The sequence below is a fragment of the Drosophila tropicalis genome, unplaced genomic scaffold, assembly GCF_018151085.1.
Source record: "Drosophila tropicalis isolate 14030-0801.00 unplaced genomic scaffold, ASM1815108v1 contig_158, whole genome shotgun sequence".
NCBI classification, from domain to species: Eukaryota; Metazoa; Arthropoda; class Insecta; order Diptera; family Drosophilidae; genus Drosophila; species Drosophila tropicalis.
Genome location: NW_027172602.1, coordinates 13,264,204 through 13,267,007, shown reverse-complemented (window position 1 = coordinate 13,267,007; position 2,804 = coordinate 13,264,204). Strand labels below are relative to the sequence as shown.

General features: G+C 40.5%; 1 protein-coding gene across 1 annotated transcript; it reads right to left on the bottom strand.

The window, feature by feature from the left end:
* Window positions 1–382: 382 nt before the first annotated feature.
* Window positions 383–1,910, bottom strand: LOC137586750 (uncharacterized). Its single transcript, XM_068302896.1, has 2 exons — window positions 1,754–1,910; window positions 383–1,686 (listed from the first exon to the last, which is right to left on the bottom strand). The coding sequence occupies exon 2, from the start codon at window positions 1,674–1,676 to the stop codon at window positions 972–974; it is 705 nt and encodes a 234-aa protein (XP_068158997.1). The 5' UTR covers window positions 1,677–1,686; window positions 1,754–1,910; the 3' UTR covers window positions 383–971.
* Between the last annotated feature and the right edge of the window lie 894 nt (window positions 1,911–2,804).

Sequence of the window (2,804 nt, the reverse complement as noted above, 5' to 3'; positions counted from 1 at the left end):
GTTTAGTATTTTCAACCCAGACGACAATAGAATGGATGCTTTGATGTCCTTGGAGAATGACAAAATGAATAAATGGCCAAAGCCTTTAGCAGAATTCTTTAAGAAATCAGAAAAAAGAATGAAATACAGTTTTTGGATCATTTTTATAAGGTAGTCACTCAAAAAAAGGGATTAAGTTAACAAAGTATGTATATATATAATGATGTGTTTTAGTTTACATACATCCACCTAATAAATATATATATATATATTTGAATACTGAGACGATCGTTAGGTTTATGTGCTATTGCTTGCGAACTACTTGCGTTAATCATAATCCAACAAGTTTGTGAAAGTCTACGCGCGCGCATAACCTTTAACGGAAAGGGTATAAAGTCTGGTCTAAAGTTCAACTTCCTTCAGAAAGTTTATGTAATATAGAAATGTTATCGAATCAAGTCCGTGTATAAGTACGAGTGTGTGTTGATCTATATCTATAGATGTCTTATCTTGGTTATCGATGGCTGTTTATCGAGGGGATCGAAGCGAGCTCATCCTTCTCCTTCTCATCCATGTCAGTTTCCCTCTTCTCCAGCATTCTTGTGTCTATCTGGGGTCCTACGTAGTTAGCAGCATCCCTTGCTGTGCCACAAAAAAAATGAGCATTTAATGGCACTTCGGTTTATTGTGGAAGACGGTAAGATGGAAAGGTGAGAAGGTAGCAGGGTAGCCCAAGTGCATAAATGTATGCTAAATTATACACATTTCATAAGCAATTTGACTCCTCCGCCTTGCTGCCTTCTGTAGTGTCTTCGATTAGCATAGAAATGCGCCAAAAAAAAAAAAAAAAGTCCTTCAGGGGGGTAACATCTAATTTGGGTAACTTCTTGTCTTGAGCCGTGTTATTTTTTCTATTTCCTGTGGTTGTTGTTCGTCTTCTTGCAGTTTGTCAGATACGATCACTTATGAATTTTGTTGAATCAAACTAGTTACTACTCATCTTTGGTGAAGTTTCTGCGATTCTGCTGTATTTTGACTGGCTTTCGCTGCGCTTTATTATTATTAGCTGCTCCCTTCACAGAGGATGTTGAGGCCGTTGATTGAAGATAGATATTTTGCCGCTGATTATCACGAAAAGCCTTGACAGCATTCTCCCAGTCACGGCCCATCACATCGCGGGAACGTTCGTCAGGACTTCGCATGAATTGCTTTCGCAAAGAATCCGGCTCAGTGTTCTTGAAATTTGGCTTATAGCGTGTGGGATCACGCGGATTGAGCCACTTGGTGTCCATTTGATTTGGATCCCGCCACATGTTCTCTTCCCGCGTGATTCGGGGCTGTAAATCCTTGCGCGAGCGATTTTGGAAAAATCGTTGTTCGTCGCTCAAGCGTCCGGATGACAATGTCTTGAAACTGAGGCCGTTATCTTTGCTGTTCAAAGCACTGCTAATGCTGCCCATGGATGCAGTTGAAGACGATGATGGTGATGGTGACGATCGTGATGATCGGGATGATTGGGATGATCGTGATGATGGAGCCGAGGTCATTATTTTGCCAAAAGGGTTATCGCCCTTGCCCTTGCCTCCCTTCGAAGAGGCCGCTCTGAACATCTGATCGCCATGGAGTGTCTTCACAATCTGCTGCACGTAGGGACGTATGCACAAACAGTACAGGATCGGAGTCGATGACCGTTGCATGATGGATTATCTAACAAAACCAACAGTAAACTTAATTTTATTACTTCAATAAAGACTTTAATTTTGTATTGACCGACCTTGCTAGTGTATAACCAGTTTGCGGGAATTTATTCACGGTTTTTTCAAACTTCTTTTGCTGCTTCTGATTACTACTAAAAATTTGTATTCCGAGTTGTGTTCTGTTGAATTTCGAAAAATAAAATGAACTATGAGCTATGTCGGCTTGATACCTAGAAAATTTCGTCGTTCCCCGGCCTACTACACTTCGAGAAAAAAACCACATACTCAAAATCGTTGCCTACTAAGTTGCGAGAGTAAAAAACATAATGAGTTTTATCCGACTTCGGAATACCGTGCACAAAGTGAAATATTTTACTTAAAAAGTTGATGGATAGAATATCGGAAGTGGATATAAGTTTGGCCGACTTTCCTTCGAAGGAAGCAACATATTAGTCCCTGTTCTTGAATTCACTTCAATTTTAGAAATTAAAGTGAAATCTTCTAGTGAAGAAATATGGCAACACCTTCGCTACGGACATTAATTTTTACTGCTTCTGGGTTTTCAATTTACCGAAAAGAAGCCACGTGAACATCGACGCCATCGTCTGCGTCCTTCGTCCTTCGTCCTGCTAGTCCTTTCTCTGTCTACAGCGATACCATTTAACGCTGCATAGAAAATCAAACGCAAAAGGTCAAAGACAAAGGCTGAGACGGCAGAGATGGCAACATAAATAGGTGGTAAGGAGGGCAGCGGGGGGCAATGTTGGTCGGAGGTTGTGTTAATAGGAAGACGGGGGGAGAAGCCACCTTGTGATATATGCTAAAAAAGCAGAAAGGAACACTGGTAGTTGGGTGGTGGACAGTAACCCTTTATCGAGCTAGAGAGCTGATGCTGAGTGAAAGAGAAAGAGAGAGAGAGAGTATGGAGATAGAGTGTTGATTTAGGGTTGCAAACAGAAATTATGATAATGCCTGTGAAAACAACAGAATGGCAAACTGAAAAACAAAACCAAACCAAACCAAACGAAACGAAAGGAAACCAAACCAAGCAAACCAAACTGAAATGAAATGAAAAACCCGAAAGCGAAAGAAAATATATTAAATGTTATTGAGAGGAACTAATTTTCA